The sequence below is a fragment of the Narcine bancroftii genome, chromosome 8 (genome assembly GCF_036971445.1).
Source record: "Narcine bancroftii isolate sNarBan1 chromosome 8, sNarBan1.hap1, whole genome shotgun sequence".
In the NCBI taxonomy this organism is placed as follows: domain Eukaryota; kingdom Metazoa; phylum Chordata; class Chondrichthyes; order Torpediniformes; family Narcinidae; genus Narcine; species Narcine bancroftii.
The window spans coordinates 91,517,437-91,541,771 of record NC_091476.1 but is presented as its reverse complement, the minus strand read 5'-3'; the positions used below and the strand labels follow the sequence as shown (position 1 = coordinate 91,541,771).

General features: G+C 44.0%; 1 protein-coding gene across 6 annotated transcripts in view; it reads right to left on the bottom strand.

The window, feature by feature from the left end:
* The window catches only part of pknox2 (pbx/knotted 1 homeobox 2), a 542,571-nt gene that overhangs the window by 125,047 nt on the left and 393,189 nt on the right, over nt 1-24,335 (bottom strand). For all 6 annotated transcript variants that reach the window (XM_069894493.1, XM_069894489.1, XM_069894488.1 and 3 more), the window contains one exon: nt 6,584-6,755. In XM_069894493.1, coding sequence (XP_069750594.1) covers nt 6,584-6,755 — 172 coding nt within the window. The remainder of the gene's footprint in view (nt 1-6,583; nt 6,756-24,335) is intronic.

Sequence of the window (24,335 nt, the reverse complement as noted above, 5' to 3'; positions counted from 1 at the left end):
GGTCAGGGTGAGAGGAAGTGTAGTCCAGGTAATTGTGGAAGTTAGTGGGTTGGTAATATACAGTACAGGATGTCAGTAGATAGCTTGTTTCCTGAGATGGAGCAGAGAGATCCAGGAAGGGGAGAGTGTAGAACATTTACTAAATTTTGTGACATGTTTAGGACAATAAATTCTGATTCTGATCTTTTTATAGTCATTTTATTCTTTAATGCCAACCCATAAACACAACTGCTGATTTATAATTGAATCCAAGGTGGGATCCATGACATAATCATTACGGTTCCGATTATCTGAAACGGTCGGGACTGGATGTGTATCGGTTAATTGCATTTTCCGGATATCTGAGGAATGCCTTTACACAGTCCAGTTTAAGCAACAGAATACTTGAGTATCGGCCATCGCCAATCCCAACACCTCCCCACCGCCGATGCTGAGCCTGCCTGTGAGTCCAAGGTCCCCCCTCCAATCCCCAACTCCTCCTCACTGCTATCGCCGAACCTGCCCGGGAGTCTGAGGTCCCCGCTCTGACCCCAGCCCAATAGCTTCAACATAAAATAACAACAAAGAACAAGGGAAGGTTTTTCAAGCTTGAAATAAATTTTAATTCTTACCTTGAGTACACGAGATCTCCGTGGGATTCAAAATGGCACTAACAGTGCGTCAGAGTCCCACTTGAGCATGGCAGGTTAAAAAAAATTGCAACTATTTTTCAATGTGTCACCGAAAATATTTGCAGATAACTGAGAATTTTGGTAAAGTGGTTTTCAGATAATCGGAAACGTATCGTATTACTGGACACCACCACTCTGCCTGTGAAAATAATGCGCGTTTCCCAACACAAAGCCAGTTATGTGATCAACGCATTCATAAAATCAAAGGAAGATTATTTCCATTTATAGGATAACATTCATGACCATCTGATATCACAAATGAAGTAAATCTGATGACAAGGTAGCCACTGTTGGAAAAGAGAAAAGCAGTAACTCAATTCATACCAAGCAACCTTCCACAAATCGCACCCAACATCATGACCATGTTGTCTGTTAAGGAATAAATATTGGCCAAAACATCGAGGAGAATACCCCACTCTACCTCAAAATTGCGTCACAACCCTTACAGGCAACTTAGTTCTCACTTAAAATCCAAAATCTTAAACACTTGAGTGTTCCCCAGTACTTCACTGAAGTGTCAGTCTGGATTTCATGCTCCATTTTCTGAAGTGGAAACTGAACTTGTGACCTACAGATTTGAAATTGCAATCTACTGAGCCCTTTCTGACACCTTTATACACGTTTAATGCACCAATCTACTTGAACCGCAAATCACATACGGCTTCTGTCATGAGCAAACCATCTCTATTTGGCCATGCGATGGGATTTTAATTAGATAACTGTGCAGAAAATCTCAGGCTGGGAATAATACCTGACTCAGACTCCATTCCTGGAACAAAACACTCTCGCCTTGAATCCCCGCCACAGGTAAGTAGGCATGCGGGTTAGTGCAAGGAGCTTTGGATCACATACCCTCTCCAGTAAACTGGGGATTAAACAGTTGCACAGCTACAACCTGAGAGAGCAGCTTGCTGTTTAAGTCACTGTACAAGGGCACGGGGAGCGGGGTAGTGGGGGGAGGAAGCAGTTAATAAATATGCCAATTACTCCAGCTCATTTGTGCAAAGATTCTCATTTACAGCCCTGCTGCAGTATATCTGTCCTGATAAAGACCTACAGTCAGATGTAAAAATTGAACGGATCATAAAAAATACAGATGCAAAATTAATTGACTTCACAGTGCTTTGGCTGATTTGGCGGATAATGATGAATTCTGACCTTCTCTAATTACCCTGTGAATGTACAACCCCGTGGAAATCTCAGTGCATATGAAATATGTCAGCCTGTCCCAACCACCACAAATGTTATCGGCTATCTTTTCTTCTCCGTGCCAGGGTGACACCAAGCACTCTTTATCTCCCTCTCCCCATCGGCAAGTTTTGACTTGTCTCCTTTACGCCCATTCAATGGTAAAAGCAAATGCAGGATACAATGGCAAATTGAAAGCTGACAGCAGGATAAAGAAATGAGGATTAAAAATTGCAGGTGCTGGAGGTCTGAAATAAGAAAAAACAGAACATTTCTGAGAACACTCAGGTCAGGCAATGTCAATAGAAAAGTCAAAGAGAGTGAATGTTTCTTTGCAGACTCTTTTCAGAGCTGTTACCTAATGTTTCCAGCATCTTCTGGTTTTATTTCTGAATGGACCAGGGGTTTCTCCAACATTATCTGAGTAAATGCCTGCCCACTAAAGCTTACCTGCTGTGATCTCTCTCCCTCACTCATTAACCTGCAATCTGACCTTTCGCACACCCACAATCTGACAACCTCAACATTAGAACCCACCATCTTTTGCAAGTCATTCCTCCTCCTCATTCCCCTTCCCCTCCCCCACCCAATCCCATGTGGTGGTCTTCCACCATGGACTTCCTTCACAACACCCTTCTTCACTGCTGTTATCAGACTCTTAAATGGGCTTCATTGCCCTTCAGCTGTTTTAACTGCACTTTCTCCATGTCCCTGTATTCTGACATCTTGTAACCCTGTATCCTGCCCTGTTATTTGATTATTGCCCTACCTGCTGAACTTGAATGGGTTGAATTGACTGGATAGCATTCAAAACAAAGCTTTTCATGCATCTTCAATTTTAATCTTTAATCCCATACTCAATGTTGCCTTTATGTGTCTGAATCAAAAATTTCAAAAACTAAAACAGTGGGGAAACGTTGATGGGTATAACAGCAGGCATGCACATGATGGGCTGAATGGCCTGTTTCTACAAAATGCTATTACACTGCCAGCAACCCAGGTTCAAATCCGTCGCTGTCTGCAGGGAGTTTCTACATCGGCCTGTGTCTGCGTGGGTTTTCTGCGGGTGCTCTGGCTCCGTCCCACATTCCAAAGACATGCAGCATTAGTAGGTTAACTGCTCACATGGGTGTAACTGGGCGTCATGGCCTCACAGGTTGTATCTCTAAATTAAAACTTACAAATGTAAATTTTTAAAAAATAATTAATTTTATTCCTTTTAATACATGCTGTTGGTGGTGTATCTTTCTGTACCTGCGCGACTTCAGCAAGTGAGAACGTTTATGCAAGTGGACATTGTATAGTAAAACCCCCATTATCTGGAATTCAAGCAACCGAAGCCCTCAAGCAACCAACAAAAAAAGTTGCAGAAAATAAATAGGTAAAAAATACTGGTGTAAAATTGATGCGCCTCGCCGTTAGTTCACCATTCAGGCAACACGCAATCTCAAGCAACCGAAAAATTCATTTATCCAGCCTCTATCAAGCCCCACAGGTGCCAGATACCAGGGGTTTTCCTGTATTTTATTGCGTAAAGGATAATAAAATTTCATCTCCTATCTCTGAACACAATGGTTAATGTCAATATGACCACCTGAGGGACAAGAGATGAAATGAAAAGGAGGCTTCATTTGGCAGCACTGCATTTTCATTACCACCTGCATCACTTTCCACCCCCATGCTCCATAGGCTACCATGTCCAAATGCAGCAATATCTCACATGCAGTTGCATGAATGGGAAAGGAAATCTTCAGAGAAAAGTGACCGTCATTTCAGGAAGACTTTGAGACATAGTGACTTGGTCAAAAGAGCAGATTAAAATTATCTGAACCCCTCTGAGCAACTTTGAATTCCTTCACTTACGCGGAGTCAGACATCACCCATCCGCTCTTGCTCTCCTTTCACTCGCATACGCACATTCCACTGATAACGCCAGAAGGAAAATTTCTTGCACATTGCTGTTTTTCTGTTGGAAAGCAGCTAACAGGTAATTAAATGAAACATCAATGCTTGCGGTCTCATTAATATTCATCAAGCAAACAGCCCTGGTGCTGCACAGAGCCATCAACCAATGGCTGCAGCGGCACCAATTTAGGAAAACTTCAATTTAAAGACAGCTTAAAGGGTACACCTGTGGTCACAGCCCGAACACATTTTCCAATAGAAAAGAAAACCTGCCAATCATACTCTCCGTTTATCATTTGTGTAATAATCCATGGTTAACACCCTGGAATCACAGTTAATAATCCACCAGAAGTGAGCAATCATTTGTGTCACTGCCACAGTGCAGGAATCCATGACCTACAAGTTCCAGCCTTGAGCCCTGAGTGCTCAGTGCTCATCAAGCTTTGATTTTCACTCCTTTTTTCAGATGCAGGATTGTGTTAAAAAAAATGAATCACAGAAGGGGACCTCCCCTTGTCATTGACCCACCATACAAGGGAGCTAATAGCATTCAATCACACAGCCCAGAGACTGCCTCAAAAGGAATGAATAAAATGTCGATGTAATATTGCTCATCCAGTTTCCCTGCAGGATCAGGTTATTTTAATGACTACACATCTTTTGTAAATGAATAAGTTGGTACCTCTTTCCTCAGGGTGTTTGGTCCCGTCAACTAAACTAGATTTTACTTCCAATGCTTGTTACTCTCTCCAACTTTCCAATAGCTATCAGGTCTTTAATCTCTCCTGGTTATATTAATCATGGACTGCTCTGACACCACAAGTTGATTATCTAATCTAATATAATGCGAATTTTTAAATTGCACTATAGCAGTGGTTTTCAAACTGCCCCCAAAACTTATGTTCCACCTTAAGCAATCCTTATGCCATCAAAGCTCTGTGATTCGTAAGGGGTTGCTTAAGGTGTGTGAGTGGGAAGGGAAAGGTTGTAAACAACTGTTTTAATTGTATCTAATTGACTTCTTATGTGCACGGTTTCAGAACTCCAAAGGAAATGGGCCAATGACAATTTTTCTCAAGCAAAATATTTCAGTAACAACTGGGTCTAGAGCAGTGGGTCTTAATAATCACAGAGCACTTAAGGCATACGGATTGCTTAAGGTGGAATGTGAGTTTAGGGGGAGGCAATTTGAAAAACACTGGTCTAGATAGTAGAAAATGCAATTCAGTAAAGATTTTGTCAAGAAAATGGAGAGAGATTGAGTCATCTGGGACTGCACTTGCTGCAATTTAGAAGAATGAGAGGGGATATTATAGAACAGTGGTTCTCAACCATTTTCTTTCCATTCACATAAGTGATCCCTACGCCATCAGTGCTCTGTGATTAGTAAAAGATTGCTTAAGGTGGGATGTGAGTGGGAAGGGAAGGTTGAGAATCACTGCTCTGGACCCAATTGTTACTGAAATATTTTGCTTGAGAAAAATTGTCATTGGCCCATTTCCTTTGGAGTTATGAAACCGTGCACATAACGAGTCAATTAGGATGATTAAAACAGTGGTTTTCAAACTTTCTCTTTCCACCCACATACCAGCTGAAGCAATCTCTTACTAATCACAGAGCACCTATGACATAGGGATTACCTAAAAGTGGTGCGTGAGTGGAAAGAAAAACCACTGTTATAGAGCCTATCATCAGATCACCCATGATCACAATAAATGGCGCAGCAGGCTCGATGGGCGAGATAGCCGTCTCCCGGGTCTGTTTCTGATGTTCTTATAATAGAGATTTCTCTTCGATTAAATATTTTGCAGATGATGTATTATTTGTCAGAAGAATAATATCATAGATCTAACTCCAGTCTTCCACCGTTACCTGGCCTTGCCAACATTGTCTGATCATAAAAGAAAAAGCATGGTCTTATTTTACAGGAGTGAGGGAGGGGTGACTGTGGAGCAGAGACCCTGCAGGGCAATAGCCAAGTGTCCTTGGCGGGAAGCTGCCTGGAGTTCGGTGAAAAGGAACACAATCCATCAATGCCTGTACTTTGAAAAGCATGCCGTCTCCATGCTTGTTCTGCCTTCTCCTGTGGGCTGAAGGATAAGCCAAAGGAGTCTTCTGCCCTCCGTCAAAGGGTTTGCTTCATCTCCCACTATGAACAGGAAACTGCAAGATGTGGCAGACATCAGCAGCAGTGTGGCAGTTTCTGAAGCTCAGAAATTCAGAGCGACTCTCTGTCCTGGGCTTCAACAAGCCAAACAATCCAAAACTATGTCGGTTATTAAGATCAGTGAAGTTGAAAGTCACACCAGAAACAACAAGGTTTGGGCAATGACACCTTGAATTTGGGGGACTTTAATGTGAAAGAAAACACACCAGTGAACAAAGATACAAGCGGAACGTCTGCGTTGAATTTGTTTGGTGCAAATATTGCTCAAGGTTAACCCAATTTTCCCTGCACAGATCTGGGTTTTGTTTCTTGGATTTGTGTGAAGGAATGTTGAGGTTGGAGTACATAGATCACATTACAGCAGCTGGAAGCAGGAATCTCTTAATCTGAACTCAATGGCCTGTCAGCATCTGACATCCCCTCAACCTTCAGTAGCAGGAGGTGAAAAAGGGCTTACATCCATTTAGAATGGGATATCTGGCAAGTGATTAATTTTAGTGATTAAAAAAGTATTAGTGAACCTGTGACCTACATAGAAAGAAATACAAGAGAACGTTTTAGTACCCATTACATTTTCACTTAACTCCTCGTTTACATGGGCGACACATTTTTTTTATTTTTATCCATCAATATTTATCAAAGTGTGACATACCAAACTGTCTATTTCGGGATCATCGCTGAAGAAGGGTTTGTGCTCCTGCTCTTGCTGGTGAACAAAGTTTTCAATGTCGACATCGAAGCTTGCTGAGGTAATGCACTCCGATCCCTGCGTGGCCTGCTCACATTTTTCAAACAGGAGGGCGAGGAGAGGAAAGAGTGGATGCCTGGGAGGGAGTGGGATAAAAGAGAAGGGGGGGGGGAAATTGAAATGGTCATTTTAACTCATTAAATCAACAAGAATTGGCAATCAAAGTGATCATTCAATGAAATGAAACAGTTCAGTGAAAATATATGATAATGATAAAGGTAAAGGTTCCATTATTGTCTACATTTAGAATGTAGCATACATGAAATTCTTTAAAATTTGTCTACCGCAGTGGTTCTCAGCCTTTTTCTTTCCACTCACTTAAGTAATCCCTATGCCATCAGTGCTCTGTGATTAGTCAGGGATTGCTTAAGGTGGGATGTGAGTGGGAAGGGAAGGTTGAGAATCACAGACCCAACTGTTACTGAAATAATTTGCTTGAGTAAAATGGTCACTGGCCCATTTCCTTTGGAGTTCTGAAACCGTGCACATGACAAGTCAATGAGGGATGATTAAAACAGTGATTTTCAAACTTTTTCTTTTCACCCACATACCACCTTAAGTAGTCCCTTACTAATCACAGAGCACCAATGGCATAGGGAATACTTAAAGTGGTATGTGAGTGGAAAGAAAAAGGTTGAAAACACTGGCCTACCACAAGGCAGACAGAGAGTCGCCACTTTGCCTATGGACCCCAGGACGCCGACTAACAAGGTAAGAATGCACATTCTGGCTCTTACGACCCTGTATCCCTGTTATAGTTTGTAATACAATGTAAACTGTGCAAATTTTAATTGTTTTTTAACACATTTTCGGACGGATGTGCGGATGGACGCAAACCGTATAGGTCGCAAGTTGGGGAGTAACTGTATATTAAATTATCCTAGCATGAAAAGTGATAATAAATCTAAAAGATGGATAGATCATAAATATTCAGTTACAAAATTGAAAGAAACAAAAGTGGCATTACAATAGTGCAGACAGGCCTTTTGGTGATGCTGGAGTCATTCATGATGTGTACAACAAGAGGAAGTTCAAGGACCTGATAGCTATTGGAAAGAAATTATTCTTGAACCAAAGATGCTGGTCTTCACATTTCTATGTCCCTCCAACAAGTGGCAGTGAGAAGAGATAGCGACCAAGTTGCAACGGCTGCTTTTTTCAGACAGCGCCTCACTAAGATGTCTTCAGTGGACAGGAAGTCAGAGCCTGAGATGGACCTGGCTGCATTTACTACTTTTGGCAGCCTTCTACAGTTCAGCACACACAAATGACCAAGTGGCTGTCAAAAGAGCCTTCCTGATGCCCAAAAGGTCAACTGTCCATTTCTTTCCATGCCTCCAGCAATTTCTGAGTGTTGTTGATGTGATGCACTCTTTCCAGAGTGCACCTGTAGATATTTGATATTCAGTGACATGCCAAATCTCCTTAGAATGTAGAGGCTGATCTAAGGTTTCCTCGATATGCTTCCACCAGGAGACGTCATCAAATATGTGGACTTTTTTGCATTCAGTGTGATCTTGTGAAAAAGTGGAAAGGTTTTGGAATAAACTGAGTTTATTTTTAGGGCAAATATGAAGATAAAGATACCAAAGGAATCAAGAATATTTTTACTTGGAGATATTTATGACATGGATATAAAATTGAAAATCGAAAAAGAAAAATGTTTAAGTATTGCAATAGCAAAGAAATGTATAACGATATCATGGAAAGATGACAAAGAAGTGTTATTAAGTAGATGGTATAATGAGATGCGGAATTGTATACATTTGGAAAAAATTATGTATCGTTTAAGGAATCAAGTTGAAAAATTTTATAGTATTTGGAAATCATACTTGGATTTAATGGATAATTTTCTGTCCACCTATCTTATCCACTCCTCTTAATTTTTAATAACAATTAATGACTGTCTATGTTAATATTATTGTATATTAAATGATAGGTGTTTCTTACTTTTGGGTGGGGGGATGGGGAGAAATTTTTTTTGTATCGTTGGCTACGGATATTTAATAATGTTTTATTCATTTTTCCCTGTAATGATGCAAACAATTATTTTTTTTTTAAATATGCAGACTCCAAGGTACTAACCCTGATCCCATCACTGTCGAGAGGTGTGTGGCCTCTTGGCCACCCTTCCTAACATCCACAATGAGCTCCTTGCTTTTATGGATGATGTGAGTGAGAATTTTGTTCTGGATCACCAGCTCTCGATCTCCATTTTGCATTCCAGTTCACCATTTCCTGTTATTCGGTCAACAAAGGTGGCACTGTAAGCAAATGTGTGGATTGCATTTGAGCTGAACTTGGCCAGGCCATCGTGAGTGTACGCGGAATGGAGTAGGGAACTAAACGTGCAGCCTTGAGGTGCCATTGTGTTAAAGGGCCAGAGGTGATGTTGCCGATGAGGAAGAGGGGGATGCTGTTGCAGAGGTGACAGAGTCCCAGATCCCTTAGTTTGATTTGCTGGTATGATGGTGTTGAATGTCAAGCTATAGTGAATAAACCATGTGATATGAAGCTAAATGATAGATTTTCAAATTTTTAGACAAAGATTTCCTCCATCTGCTGATCTTAATCTAACTTCATGAAGAAATAGGGCCTTAATATTCATTTTAATTTGGACAGACAGCACGGTAACAGGCCACGAGTCCGTGCCACCCAATTTACACTCCATTAACCTACACCCCTGGTACATTTTGAACAGTGGGAAGAAAGCAGAGCCCCCGGAGAAAACCCACGCACACACGGGGAGAACATGCAAATTCCTTACAGACAGCGCGGGTCTGGTCCCGATCACTGACGCTGTAAAGGTGTTGCGCTAACCACTACGCCAACCATGCTACCGAACAGAGATAGTAACTTTCATGGGGAAACAGTGGGGAAGCGAAGCCAATTGAATGACAAACTGGATGATGGACTCGAGTCATATGATACTTAACAGAGAAATAGAGGAATGATGGACTTGGGTCTTATGTTTTGAAATCATTGGGGGAACGCAGGTATGATGGGGTACTTCACAGCTCCTGAGACCTGAGTTCAATCCTGACCTTGGGTGCTGTTGGCGTGGAGTGTTCATGGTCTTTATGTAACTGTGTGAATTTCCCCATCACAACCTCATGCTGGTGTGCAAGCTGAAGGGCCGGTTTCTTTAATGTATCATTCTATGATTTGCATAATTCAAAATTGAAGTTGCTTTTGGGCTAAGACGGCTGCAAGGACCCAGACATCATGTGGGAGATGGGACATGTGAAAGATGGAGGGAACATGTGGGAGATGGGATATGTAGAAAATAGAGGAGATGTGTGGGAGATTAAGGTGATGTGTGGGAGAAGGGACGTGTTGAAGATAGAGGAGACGTGTGGGAGATGTGACAAGTGGAAGATGGAGGGAACATGTGGGGGATGGGACGTGTAGAAGATAGAGAAAAAGTATGGGAGATGGGACATGAGGAGGATGAAGGGGGCATGTGGGAGATGGGACATGTAGAAGATAGAGGGGACATGTGGGAGATGGAGACATGGGGGAGATGGAGGGGATGTGTGTGAGATGGAGGGGCATGTGTGAGATGGGATGTGTAGGAGATGTGTGGGAGATGGAGGGGATGTGTGCAAGATGGGACATGTGAAAGATGGAGAGAACACATGGGTGATGGGATGTGTAGAAGATAGAGGGGACATGTGAGAGATGGGATGTGTAGAAGATAGAGGGGACTGTGGGAGATGGGACGTGTGGAAGTTAGAGGGGATGTGTGGGAGATGGAGGGAACGTGTGGGAGATGGGACATATGGAAGTTAGAGGGGACGTGTGGAAGATGGAGACGTCTGGGAGATGGAGGGGATGTGTGGGATGTGGGACATGTGGAAGATGGAGAGAACATGTAAGGGATGGGATGTGTAGAAGATAGAGGGGATGTGTGGGATGTGGGACGCGTGGAAGATGGAGGAGATGTGTGGGAGATTGAAGGGACGTGTGGCAGATGGAGGGGACATATGGGAGATGAGACTTGTGGGAGATGGAAGGGACGTGTGTGAGAATGAGGGGAGTGTGGGAGATGGGATATGTGGGAGATGGAGGGGACGTGTGGGAGATGAGACGTGTGTGAGATAGAAGGGACGTGTGTGAGATGGAGGGGATGTGTGGGAGATGGAGGGGACATGTGGGAGATGAGACTTGTGGGAGATGAAAGGGACGTGTGTGAGAATGAGGGGAGTGTGGGAGATGGGATGTGTGGGAGATGGAGGGGACGTGTGGGAGATGGAGGGGGCATGTGGGAGATGAGACGTGTGTGAGATGGAAGGGACGTGTGTGAGATGGAGGAGATGTGTAGGAGTTGGAGGGGATGAGTGGGAGATGGAGGAAATGTGGGAGATGGAGAGGACGTGTGTGAGAATGAGGGGAGTGTGGGAGATGGGATGTGTGGGAGATGGAGGGGACGTGTGGGAGATGGAGGGGGCATGTGGGAGATGAGACGTGTGTGAGATGGAAGGGACGTGTGTGAGATGGAGGAGATGTGTAGGAGTTGGAGGGGATGAGTGGGAGATGGAGGGAATGTGGGAGATGGAGAGGACGTGTGTGAGAATGAGGGGAGTGTGGGAGATGGGATGTGTGGGAGATGGAGGGGACGTGTGGGAGATGGAGGGGACATGTGGGAGATGAGACGTGTGTGAGATGGAAGGGACGTGTGTGAGATGGAAGGGAGAGTGGGAAATGGGATGTGTGGGAGATAGAGGGGACATGTGCGAGATGGGAGGGCACATGTGGGAGATGGAGGGGACGTGTTGGAGATGGAGGGGACATGTAGGAGTTGGAGGGGATAAGTTGATGATGGAGGGGACGAGTGGGAGATGGAGGGAATGTGGCAGATGGAGGGGATGCATGGGAGATGGAGGGGATGTGTGGGAGATGGAGGGGATGTGTGGGCGATGGAGGAGACGTGTAGGAGTTGGAGGGGATGAGTTGGTGATGGAAGGGACGAGTGGGAGATGGAGGGAATGTGGGAGATGGAGGGAATGTGGGAGATGGAGAGGACGTGTGGGAGATGGAGGGGATGCATGGGAGATGGAGGGGACGTGTGGGAGATGGAGGGGACGTGTTGGTTATAAGAGCATGGTGAGATGTGGACTTAGAAAGCACTGGTGAGGTGCTGGGATTGAAGAGTGTTTGGAGAAGATTCACAAGAATGATTCCTGGAATTAAAGGATTAGCATATGAGGAAAGGTTGAAGGCTCTTGAACTGTACACCTTGGAATTAAGAAGAATTGGAGGGGACCGCCTGAAGAATTTTGAATGTTGAAAGCCCAGATATGAAAATGTTGTTTCTCACTGTGGGGGAAATCTAGGACAAGAAGGGACAAATTCAGGATTGAGTGCACCCATTTAAAACAGAGATGCAGAGGTATTTCTTTATCCGGAGAGTGGTGAACCTCTGGAATTTGGAACTTCAGTGGCTGTGGAGGCCAGGTCGTTGGGTTCACTTAAGGCAGAGATTGATTGGTATCTGAAGAGACAGGGTATCAAGTATTATGGGGAGTGGGGCTAAGCGAGAGAATGGATCAGCTCCTGAAGAGATGGAGCAGATTCAATGGGTCAAGTGGCCTACTTATATCTTATGGTACCAATGGGTATCATAGGTTCCCTGCAGCAACAGGCTCCTCAATGGACCCCATAAAAATAATTTAACACTGACCTAGCTTTGTGCTGATTAATCTTTTTATTATAATCCTAGACTCTGTTAGTAGTGTGTTCTATACACACAAAATAATTGTTTAACCGCTTAAACGTGGTAGCCCAGCCTTTGTTTTCTTTTTCATTTTGTTTCTTAGGGTGACATTTTTGTTTTAAAATTTGATTCCTTTTCACGTTTGGCCTTGAAAAGATTGGGAGGCTCAGTTTCCATGTGTTGCTTTTATGTTTGTACATTTTAACCGTTGTTAATGGAATCCCGATCTCATTGTATCATTCTTATGTTTATTAATCCAAAACTTAGTGAAAAAAGATTGAAAAAGAAAGAATGTTAGAGATCATCTGTTGGTCTGCTCGCAGAAGAACTTTTCTCATTGCACTAGGTACTTTTATGACAAAGCAAATTTAACAAATCTCTGACCTCTGGTTCTCGACTCTGTTGCCCTGGGAAAATAATGACTATCTGTCCTACCCACTCATGATTTTATAAACCTCTGCTCCTCAGGCTCTTATTTTGCAGTGAAAATAAACCCACCTGTCTAATCCCTCCTCATAGATTCCCTACAGCAACATCTGGGTGAATCACGTCTGTTCCCTGGAGTGTGGCAACCAGACTCTTCCCTTCCCTCCCCATCACTCCTCAGCTTTATTTTTTTCTCGTACCCTCCCTCCCATGTCCACCTATTACTTCCTGCCTGTGCTCTTCCCCTGTCCCTCTCCCCACCATTTTTCCAGGTGCCTGCCTGCACTCTGCTCACACCTTGACGAGCAGCTCAAGCCCGAAATGTTGGTTATGTACAGTAAGATCCCCGTTGTCTAGAATGTAAGCAACTGGCAGCCTCAAGTAACCAGCAAAAAAAAAGGTAAAAATACAAAAATTGGCACCCCCGAGCCAATTTTTGCCAATTTCAGGCAACCGGCAAATTCACTTATCTGGAATCAACCAATCCCCATAGGTGCTGAATACAGGGGTTTCACTGTATCTTTATCTTTGCTACATAACTTGCTGTGTCTTGCTGAGTTTCTCCAGCAATTTTGTGTAGACTCAACATAATACTATGAGTGAACCAACCAATGTTCTGACTAGCTGCAACATGATGACTCAATGGTCTCAATCCCTTGGCCAATGAAGGCAAGCATACCAAGTGCCATTTTTACTACCTTATCCACCTATGTTATTACATTCACTCCAAGTTCTCTCTGTGCACCAATGCTTCCTGCCATTTATTCTACATGAACTTCCAGAAAGTGACATTCCAGAGTGCATCACCTCACACTTGTCCTAATTAACTTCCACCTGCCATCCATCCCACTCAACTTCCCAGGTGTCCATGAATTCATCTAATTTTTATTCTCCCCACGTTCTCATCAACTTGTCCCCAACTCTGCAACTCGTCTACACATTAGGAGCAATTTAGCGTGACCAATTTACCCACCAGCCCACACAGCTTTGGGGTGTGGGAGGATACTGAAGCATTTGGAGGAAACCTACGCAGTTCCAAGGAGAATGTGCAAACTTCACACAGGCAGCAGTAGAGTTGGGATTGGTCCCGGATCTGTGGAGTGGTGAGGCAGCGATACTACTAGCTGTGCCACCCATTTATACCATTTTTTCTGATCATCAGGATGCCAGAGTGCCAATCCCCCCATTTTCATCAACCCAAAGCTGAGAACCAGTGGTTCCCAACCTTTTTCTTTCCACTCACATCCCACTTTAAGTAATCCCTATGCCATCGGTGCTCTGTGATTAGTAAGGGATATGTGAGTGGGAAGGGAAGGTTGAGAACCACTGCTCTAGACATAATTTCTACTGAAATATTTTGCTTGAGAAAAATTGTAATTGGCTCATTTCTTTTGGAGTTCTGAAACCGTGCACATAACGAGTCAATTAGGTACAATTAAAACAGTGGTTTTCAAACTTTTTCTTTCCACCCATATCCCACCTTAAGCAGCCTTTTACTGATCAGAGAGCATCTATGGCATAGGGATTACTCAAAAGTGGTGTGTGAGTGGAAAGAGAAAGGTTGAGAACCACTGCTGTAGAAGTAATTTAAATCAATATAATGGCATCCTGCTCATTCACCTGAACAGTCAAGTTAAATCCAGCAGAAAAGGTTAAGAGAATTTCTGGGATAAGTATCAGCACATTTTGTTCCCATTCTCGAATCTGCTTTGCAACTCCATGGCAGTGAGAGGATTGTCCAGAACAGTTGTCACAGAGTCTGATTGAATTGCTGTAATATGCCGATCAATTCTTGATTGCATAAGCTCAGTGCATGCTTCCAATTCCTTGCACATCCAAAGAACCTAATGATGATGTAACTGAATTGAATTATTTATCGTCGCATGCACTGAGATACAGTGAAAAGAGTCGTCTTGCGTGCTATCCAGGCAAATCAACCCATACTTAAATACAACAGGCAGTGCAATAATAATGCAAAACTGCAGGATTTAGTGATACAGTTGGTCAAATGTGTGTAGTATAACGTTACAGGACAAAGTGCAGGGTGTAGTGAAAAGCGCAGGTAGTACAGTGCAAGAGCACCATTTTTTACTACTGAGAGGTCCATTTAAGAGTCCGATAATAGCAGGAAACAAACTGTAAAAACACAATGCTGGAGAAACTCAGTGGGTCAAACAGCGTCAAACAGCAAAGATAAAGATACGTAACAAATGTTTTGGGCTTGAGTCCTTCATCAAGGTATGGAAAAATGTTGCAAGCTTCTGAACAAAAAGGTAAGGGGGGGGTGAGGGGAGGAGCACGGTCCTATGGGTAGGAGGTAATAGGTGGAGAAGGGAGGGATGGCACAGCAGCAAGCAGGGGGAGGGGGGATGACTCAGTGAATAGAGGGGGAGGGGGATGGAGCTCTGAGGGAGAGAAGACAGGTGGAAGGGAGAATGGAGAGTAGGTTAGCAGAAACCAGAGCCCCTTCACTCTGTCTGCACCAGTGACAGGGACCTCCCAATGGCTAACCATGTCAGTTCTGCATCCTATTCCCAGACTCGCATGTCTGTCCATGGCCTCATATACTATCCCATCAAGACCACCCATAAATTGGAGGAACAACACCTGATTTTCCATCTGGGCCAGATGACATTAACAATGGCCTCTGGTTTCTGCTATCCTGCTCTCCATTCTCCCTCCTTTCCACCTGTCTTCTTTCCACCCACTTCCCTCTCTATTCACCCAGCCATTCCTCCTCTTTTCTCTACCTATTACCTGCCTTTGCTTCTGTGCTCCTCCCTTCACCGACCCTTCCCCCATTACCTGTTTGTTCAGATGCCTGCCAAAATTTTTCCATACCTGGATAAAGGCCTCAAGCTTGAAACATCGGTTCTGAATCTTTATCTTTGCTCTATAACATACACAGTTTGACCTGCTGAATTTCTCCAGCATTGTGTTATTCATTCAACCAGAGTGCATGCAGATTTTTGTGTTTTACTTAGGAAAGAAACTGTCCTTGAATTAAAGATTCACATTCTCAAGCCTAATGGAAGGAGTGTGTGGGGGGGGGGGGGGGGGGGGGCGGGGGAGGGGTGAAGGACACTGGATGTAAGCGAGAGAGTACTGGCTCAAGATTACAGACAATACAAAGACCCATGGGTGATTGGGGTGATCCTACAAAAGTTGAGCCCCTGCTCATACTCTGTTCTAGTGGGAGACAGACTGTGGAAATGACACATTGACCATTTGCGGCCATTGTCTGACACCAAAGTCCATGAACTATCTCACGACCGAGAGGGGGCAGAACCAGACCTGAAATCCAACCCCTTGGGCCGAATGAAAGGGTGGCAGCGATGGATAGCCCAGTAACTGCGACAAGCAGTCCAGCACGTAGAACCCGGGGGCCAGTGAAGGCCGGCAGTCGCCGTCGAATGGAATATCAATGGGTCCCACCCAGAACAGGCCCACATGCCACATTGAGGCAGTTCAAGAGAGAAAGAAGACAACCTGAGTGCTTCAAGGACTATGTTCCATATATTATCAAGTTCCATTCCATATTATAATCATTCAGTATATATGTTCTAATTTGCAATAGTAGTCATTGGCCCAATGAAGTGATGGTTGTTAGAGGGGGCCCACTCAATATTTATTGCACGGGGGGGGGGGGTTGAAAGGTGTTGTGTATAAGCCAGCCCTGCTGTTCATTATGACATCTCTCTCTCTCTCTCTCTCTATAAACTGTATGTCAGTAGCCATGTTAGTCTGATGGTATTAAAGAATGAGAAAAGCACCACGTCTCCGAGACCTAATTGTGTAAGTACATACACAACAGTGAGTGAGTACAATGAGAGTTGGTTTGTTATTCATGAGGTGTTCCATGAGGTCTCGGTATCATCTCAGTGTTCCTGGGTAAGGGATTACCAGGAGTCACGAGGATATTATTTTTTTGAAATGATGCTTTGAGAATATCCTGAATGTGTTTCCTCAGTCTGCCTGGTAATTTATTGTTAGAATGAGTTTGTAGTGGCCCGCTAACTGGGACATGACCCGGTACACAAAGTGGTCGACGACCGCGGTGACCGCGCAGACCCCACGGGGGCCAATGACCTTCATCCCAGGTGACCTCCCGCATGGCAGGAAGCAGTGAGCAAAGGTGGGAATGCTGACCAGTTGAAGATTGGTGCTGCCGTGACATCACTCCCATTGTCACCAGCGATGAGAGAATAAAACCAGAGCTGCCAGTGCAATAAATAGTCTTTGACTCCTCGTGTATGTGTCTTCTTTTCACATTTTGCCATAGCGCACACACTACAAGCTTGGAGTATCTGATTTGGGAGTATGCCATCAGAAATAGAAGCCATATAATTTGCCCATTGAATGTGGCATAATGTTACGGAGCCTTGATTCTGGGAATATTTAAGGGAGAGGATACTGATATTAGTCAACGTCCTGCCCGTGGATTTAATGAAGTTTACAGGGATAGCAGTGATCCCACTCCAATGCTCCGTGATGAAGGTCATCCACCGCTGATTGGACAAAAGGACAATGAAACCTGCAGCCCGGCAAATCAAGAACTAAGGTTGAGGTCTTGATCCTGAAAATGCTTTTTCCTCAGAAGGTCACTGGAAATGATGAAGAATTGCCTCATTGATGTCAGCCTTTCCTGGGAGTTGGACACCAAAAATGGCCCCCATTTTCTTGTCTCTTCCTGGACCAGTGTGTCGGAAAAGTACATTGGTTGACGATCTTCATTCTGCAGAAACTTAATCACAAGGCTCATTTACCTGTAGACTTCAGTGAACAAATTGCTAATTATTTTGCCCCTCTAAATCCACTGTACCATGACAATGTATGTTGGCTCTGGAGTAGAAGTAAAAACACAGAAATGCTGGAGGAACGAAGCAGGTCTCGCAGTGTCCATAGGAGATAAAGGTAACTGATGTTTCAGGCCTGAGCCTTGAAGAACTGCTTCTATGCCAAATGTGACAGATGTACAATGGGGAAAAAAATTCTTAAATTCTCACATGCTTTGCATGTTATTGGCATATAATTGGCTTTCCTTGTTCCAGTCAAATAGTCTCCAGTTGTAATCTTCATCCCTGCTTTTGATATAGCTAGATTCTTAATTATGCCAATCTTCTCCTGGTCTACCTCCCACTTTGAACCAAGACCATTGTAAACATTAGATCCTATTCACCTAACTGGACGTGGGGGAGTTTGAGCCGACAGGTCGACCACCTTTGTTAAAATTGTGATCCTTAACTGGTCACTGTCAATTACCCCTTAGAATTAAAGCAGATGCACTTGTTTGCAGAAAATAATTTGCAAGAGTGCAGGGAAATTAGATCACTTCCTTGAGAGCAAAGATGCACTCAATAGGCTGTATTATTAGAAATGTAAGCTCCTTGCAATCAATAGCTCGAACAAAGCCTTTGGGTATTTGTCCTAATTTCTCCTAAAGTTGCTTGGTGAGAAAATTTATTGGATAATTGCCCTGTAAAGCCTTGGGATGTTTGAGCATGTCAATAGCACTAAATCTATGCAAGCTTTATAAACTGTGCTTCAAGAATAATCTTTGTGGTGGAAGTACATTAAGATGTCTGAAGGAAATGATGGGCGTTAGAGAGATACAAATTTGTTATTTCCCATTCTTTAAGGAGGTTTTTCTCAGAAACCCAGAGTAACCTGAGCTTGAGTGTTGAGTTCGCCACCTATACTGTCCATCAGGAGGACATTGAGCCCAAGACCAGAAAGTGGAGAGAGCTGGACGAGAAAAATCAAAATCTGGGAAAGGGAAAGGGAATGCGTGAACCATTTTTTCCACTGTTATTTCAAAGACTGTCTTTTAATCCCTGCTGATTCCAGACTTTCATTACTCTCATGCAGTTACACCAGATGTCAATGACAATGTAATTGCTCAATTTGTGTCCACATTATGCAGTCTAATGGCACGATTTTATATTGGAAAACATCCATACTGCAATGTTTTCAAAGCACCCGAAAGTTAGTTACCATTTCCACCTAAACATTTGCTAAATTCCAGACAATGACGAGAACCTTTTGGCAAGTTTTTCCATTCACACACAGACTCCTATGCTTGTTAGTGACCGGTCTGTAAAATTTTCTCCACTCTTGCTTCACACATCTTTGCTTTTTGTGAGTACAGTAATCAATATCAAAGCAAACGAGGGAACACCACATAGCAAAACATATTTCCATCATAAGGTATACCAATGATCCACTTTCATTTATTTTTATGTCTTACTTTGATACATATAATTTAGAAATAAATACAGTTATGCTTTAACTACAATGTTTAACACTACATGTCTAGACCCTCACATTTCTTGGATTTCAATGGACAATAAATGAAAGGTAAAGGTCCCCTTATTGTCACGTAATACTACAAAGATTGTAATTCTTTAACTTTTGTCTACTGTAAGGCAGGCTATTTTGTCCAGTGTCCCTCACAATAGATCTCAGCCAGTTTAAACTCTTGATATATAGATTATTCTGCAATATAGGACTATCATAATGTAACAAAAGTAAAGTATGAAGGTCTGCTGACACCATTGTTGAAGTAAAAACACAATGCTGGAGAAACTCAGCAGGTCAAACAGTGTCTGGTATTAGCAAAGGTAAAAATACATAACTGACATTTTGGGCAAGAGCCCTGCATCAAGGTATGGAAAAATGTCAGCAGGCATCCGAATCAAAGGGTAAGGGGGAGGCGTGGTCGCGAAGGCAGGAGGTGATGGATGGAAAAGGGAGGGAGGGCACAGCAGCAAGCAGGGGGAGGAGGGAAGAGAGGTGAATAGAGAGGGAAGGGAGTGGAGAGCTGACAGGATGAAGGGAAGGGAGGGGGAAAGGAGAGCAGGTTAGCAGAATCCAGAAAATTCAATGTTAATGTCATCTGGCTGGAGAGTGCCCAGAGGGAAAATCAGATTTTGTTCCTCCAATTTACAGGTGGTCTTGGTGGGATAGTACATGAGGCTATGGACACACATGTGAGTATGGTAGTGTAACACAGAACTGAAATGGGTGGCTACTGGGAGATCCCTGTCACTAGCGCGGACAGAGCGAAGGTGCTCAGTTAAGTGATCTTCCAGTTTGTGATCAGTCTCTCCAATGTAGAGAAGGTCACGAAGGGAGCACCGAATGCAGTATCACAAGTGAAGTGTTGCTTCACTTGAAAGGCCTGTTTGGACTGTGGTGAGGGAGGAGGTGTTGGCGCAAGTGTGGAACCTCCTGTAGGCATAGGGCCATAGGGGGATTGGAGGGGAGGGATGAGTGCATGAGAAAGTCAACAAAGGGAGCAGTACCTACAGAAGGAAAACAAGGGAGGAAAGGGGAAAATGTGTCTGGTAGTAGGATTCTGTTGTAAGTGCCAGAAATTCCGGAGGATAATGTGATGGGTGCGGAGGCTGTGGGGGTGGGGGGGGGGGGGGTGGTGGATGGTAGGTGAGGACAAGCGGAATCCTATGTTTGGTGCACCTGGGAGCAGAGGGGGACAGGGTAGATAAGCGGGAAAAGGAGGAGATGCAGGTGAGGGCTGAGTTGATGGTAGTGGAGTGGAAGCCACATTTGTGTAAGAAGGGAGACAATTTGGAAGATCTGGACTAGAAGACCTCATCTTGAGAACAGATGTGGCGGAGACAGAGAAATTGGGAGAAGGGGATAGAATCCTTGCAGGAGACAGGGTGTGAGAAAGTGTAGGCATGATAGTTATGGGAGTTAGTGGGTTTCTTATATATGCCAGTGGAAAGCTTGTCTCTTGAGATGGAGACTGAGAGATCCAGAACAGGGAGAGAATTGTTGGAAATGGACCAGATGAGTTTGAGATCAGGGTGGAAGTTGGCCACGAAGTGGATGAAGTTGACAAGCTCATCACAGATGCATGAGGCAGCCCTGATGTAGTCATCAGTATAACAGAAGAAAAGTTGTGGGGCATTGCCAGTGTAGGTTTGCAGCACAGATTTCTCCACAAGGCCCACAAACAGGCAGGCGTAGCTGGGACATGCAGGTAGTAGCTACTCCTTTGGTTTGGAGGAAGTGGGATGAGTAAGAGGAGTTGTTTAGAGTGAGAACAAGTTCTACAGGCGGAGGAGGGTGGAGGTAAAAGGTGACTGGTTGGGTCTCTGGTCCAGAAAAAAATGAATTGCTTTAAGACATTCTGTATGGGAGATGGCGGTATAAAGAAATTTGACATCCATCGTGAAGATGAGGTGGTCTAGTTCGGGGAATCTGATGTCACTGAAGAGTTGGAGGCCATGTGAGGTATCGCGGTTGTAGGTGGGGAGGGAATGGACTAATGGAGAAAAGGTAGAGTCAAGGTAAGATGAAGCTAGTTTGGTGGTGCAAGAGCAGGCAGAAACAATAGGTCTATCCGGATGTTTGGCCTTATGTACCTTGAGTAAAAGATAGAAACGAACAGTGCGGGAATGGAAGACAATCAGGTTGGAGGCCATTGGAGAGAGGTGGCCAGAGGTGATGAGGTTGGAGATGATGGCTTGATGAGCTGCGGTGGGATCTTGCAGGCAAAATCTTCGCTAGGGTTCTCCTTAATAGACTAATACCTAGTGTCGCCGAAAATGTCCTCCCAGAATCACAGTGTGGTTTTCGCGCAAACAGAGGAACTACTGACATGGTCTTTGCCCTCAGACAGCTCCAACAAAAGTGCAGAGAACAAAACAAAGGACTCTACATCACCTTTGATGACCTCACCAAAGCCTTCCACACCGTGAGCAGGAAAGGGCTTTGGCAAATACTAGAGCGCCTCGGATGCCCCCCCAAGTTCCTCAAGATGATTATCCAACTGCACGAAAATCAACAAGGTCAGGTCAGATAGAGCAATGAGCTCTCCGAACCCTTCTCCATTGACAACAGCGTGAAGCAAGGCTGCGTCCTCGCACCAACCCTCTTTACTATCTTCTTCAGCATGATGCTGAAACAAGCCATGAAAGACCTCAACGATGAACACGCTGTTTACATCCGGTACCACACGGATGGCAGTCTTCAATCTGAGGCGTCTGCAAGCTCACACCAAGACACAAGAGCAACTTGTCCGTGAACTACTCTTTGCAGACGATGCCACTTTAGTTGTGCATTCAGAGCCAGCTCTCCAGCGCATGACGTCCTGTTTTGCGGAAACTGCCAAAATTTTTGGCCTGGAAGTCAGCCTGAAGAAAACTGCGTTCCTCCATCAGCCAGCTCCCCACCATGACTATCGGCCCCGCCCCCCACATCTCCATCGGGCACACAGAACTCAAAACGGTCAACCACTTTACCTACCTCAGCTGCACCATTTCATCTGATGCAAGGATTGACAAAGAGATAGACAACAGACTCGCCAAGGCAAATAGCACCTTTGGAAGACTACACAAAAGAGTCTGGAAAAACAACCACCTGAAGAAACACACAAATATCAGTGTGTACAGAGCCGTTGTCATACCCACGCTCCTGTTCGGCTCCGAATCATGGTCCTCTACCGGCATCACCTACGGCTCCTAGAACGCTTCCATCAGCGCTGTCTCCGCTCCATCCTCAACATTCATTGGAATGACTTCATCACCAACATCGAAGTACTCGAGCTGGCAGAGTCCACAAGCATCGAATCCACGCTTCTGAAAACCCAACTGCGCTGGGTGGGTCACGTCTCCAGAATGGAGGACCATCGCCTTCCCAAGATCGTGTTCTATGGCGAGCTCTCCACTGGCCACTGAGACAGAGGTGCACCAAAGAAGAGGTACAAGGACTGTTTAAAGATATCTTTTGGTGCCTGAACATTGACCACCGCCAGTGGGCTGATATCCCCTCCAACCGTGCATCTTGTCGCCTCACAGTTCGGCGGGCAGCAACCTCCTTTGAAGAAGACCGCAGAGCCCACCTCACTGACAAAAGACAAAGGAGGAAAAACCCAACACCCAACCCCAACCAACCAATTTTCCTTTGCAACCGCTGCAACCGTGCCTGCCTGTCCTGCATCGGACTTGTCAGTCACCAACGAGCCTGCAGCAGACGTGGACATACCCCTCCATAAATCTTCATCCGCGACGCCAAGCCAAAGAAAGGAGGAGGTTATGTAACAACTAAATAATAATTTTCTATTCCTGAATGGAGAACATTAACTGGCTGATTATGCCTCATGGATGTGAAGGACGAAAACCCAAAGAACATCAACGTTGAACACCAAGCCATAATGCTGAGACAAATTTGTCTTTAGGATGGCTGGTGGAACTGAGTGCAAAGGTAATATCATTTTGATCTGCTGGAGAATAAGGAAAAGCCACAAAAAAAAATGACATACTTCAGAACAAGTACATTCAAAAAAGCAAATTATGCTTCTTAAATAAAATAACATTTGAAACCATTCACCATTCTGTTAGTATATAATTATATGCATTCCTGGAGTAACCAATTAATTAAAAATATTGTTGAATCCAAATGTATTCATGAATGTCCTTCAGATACCCAACAGTATTTACATTTGATAAGATGTGGTATGATACATCTTCTCTTAAAACAACTTGCAGTTGTGAAAAAAATTGGTTGCAGATGGAGAATGCAAGGTAAATAATCATTGCAGATGTATCTATAGATAATAGCTCACCATTTAAACACATGGCCTTGTTGTTAGAGTCATGACTTTGGCTCTAGCTTGGTCATTCATGGTGACAATTGAAATTTAACACAGGAACTTGAGAAATAATCTATTAGCATAATGGGGAACTCTTATCAATTAAACAATTTACAAGTTAATTGCCACCAACCTCTGACACCCATTAGCAATGAAAATAACGTATTTTTAGTACCAAAGAAAGCTAATCATTCGAAGTGGGTCTATAAAATGGTTGGGTTAAGTTTGACCCATTGATTCAACTAGTCTACAATTACTTCTTAGCCTTTTACTCGACATGGACAGTCTGATAGAACTCCTCAGCTTGTGGTACCTGAAATTGCTAATTAAAAATAAAATTACTATTTAAATTTTGAGTTCCTGACGAGGCTGAATAGAAGGCTCTGCTTGGTGTGAGAAAAGGTGTCGTATATTATAAAATGATCCATCTGATCCCACTTTAATATAAACCTGTGATTCACGGTGGAATAAAGGGAAATAACACGCTCACATCAATCTGCTCCTCTCAGAGGAACCGGCAGCAATATATGAAAGGCAAATTCCAGCAAGTATTCTCTGCACCTTATGAACCCTCTTGGTCAGCTGTTGCCTCTTCCAGCCATTCATCTGCCTCATGGTCAATTAGAACACAGGAAGACCAGAACTGTCCGTACATGGGTGCCAAATTGGTTGGAATTAACGCCCGTGAAATATCTGGTGTCGAGAGTTCAAATATGTCTGGCCTACGATGACCTACATTTACGGGCACCCTCTCATTCCAACTCGTGCTGCTCTTTTACATAGCGAATTTAAATACTTCAAACTGAACTGAGGGTGACGGAAGAAATTATTTGGATGTGGGTGGGGGGGAGGAGGGGGAGGAAGAACAGACTGATCTTCAATGAGTCTGTACAAAT